Genomic DNA, 1,092 nt, shown 5'->3' on the forward strand with positions numbered 1-1,092 from the left:
GCTTTTGGAACATTCAGTACATAAAGAGGTTTTTATTTCGTGAATCTTATTCCGTGCTTGTGCTCCGATCTGTCTGCCAGCTGACGAGGTGTTCTGTGAGATGGTCAAGTCCAACCGTCTCTGTGAGAAGAAGCTCTACCGTCAGTTCTGCTGCCGGACCTGTCTGATGAACGGATGAGGAGCCAAACACCACCCACACCTCCTTCTCTCTCACTCTCAATCTGTCTGAAGAAAACACAACAAGTGGAGTGTTACGAGTTTGTCAAACCTACTGTACGTCTGTTACAAACATTCACAAAGAACTAAAGTTACTCCTCATTTCTGAAGGGTATTCAACTTTTATTCAAATGGTGGATGTCTCCCTTTGGAACAATCTTCTGTTGTATTTTTGCAGGTGTGATTTCCATAAAGCATTTTTTAAAAGGCAGTATGTGGAATGTGTATAAATATACTGTACTAAACATGAATGGTATTAAACATGTACAAAACTGCATTATAATGCATGCACATTTTACAATATGAAGTTTAAATGCTTTTAATCAAAGATAGTAAAGTACTGAGCTGCCACTTTTATTTCTTTATTTCACTTGCAACGCCATTTCATGATCTCAGTTTAAAGTTCTGAGCTATTGTCTATTTCTCTTCTGTTTCAATGAGTTTTTATTTTTTTATTTTGAGCTGAATATTTTCAGTTAAAATGTAACTAATAAAGCACACTAAGCCTCTAAAATCCATGTGCTGCCTCTGTCTTCTATTAGAGTGACAGCTTGATATGATGCTACAGTTTATTATCACTTCTCCCCATGCTAGCTGGGATATTTTTAGCACTATGGAGCGTTTGAACATCTCTGAGCTCATTTTTTCACTGCACAGCTCTCATCAGCGTAATTTTCAGCAGACAGCTGTTTTCACTGAAGAAAACTCTCTGATAAACTCACCATGTAACCAGAAATGTTGTGATTTGTGGGAACTGAACATAACTGGGTGACACGGCCAAGTCTGGAAAAGACAACAAGCCCCCAGTCTTATGAAATGTAAAAAATAACCCTATTAAGATAACGGGATCAATTGTATGCAAAAAGAGTGTTTTCC

The 1,092-nt window shown here is 37.8% G+C and overlaps 2 protein-coding genes across 2 annotated transcripts in view; both read left to right on the forward strand.

Moving 5' to 3' along the window:
- Window positions 1-490, forward strand: part of pcsk6 (proprotein convertase subtilisin/kexin type 6) — a 23,351-nt gene extending 22,861 nt beyond the window's left edge. The window contains exon 21 of the mRNA XM_032538247.1: window positions 81-490. Within this exon, the coding sequence (XP_032394138.1) occupies window positions 81-178 (98 nt within the window). The 3' untranslated portion in view covers window positions 179-490. The remainder of the gene's footprint in view (window positions 1-80) is intronic.
- The window catches only part of tpcn2 (two pore segment channel 2), a 224,090-nt gene that overhangs the window by 90,455 nt on the left and 132,543 nt on the right, over window positions 1-1,092 (forward strand). The gene's annotated exons all lie outside the window — the stretch shown is intronic.

Source organism: Etheostoma spectabile, chromosome 15 (assembly GCF_008692095.1).
Source record: "Etheostoma spectabile isolate EspeVRDwgs_2016 chromosome 15, UIUC_Espe_1.0, whole genome shotgun sequence".
NCBI lineage: Eukaryota > Metazoa > Chordata > Actinopteri > Perciformes > Percidae > Etheostoma > Etheostoma spectabile.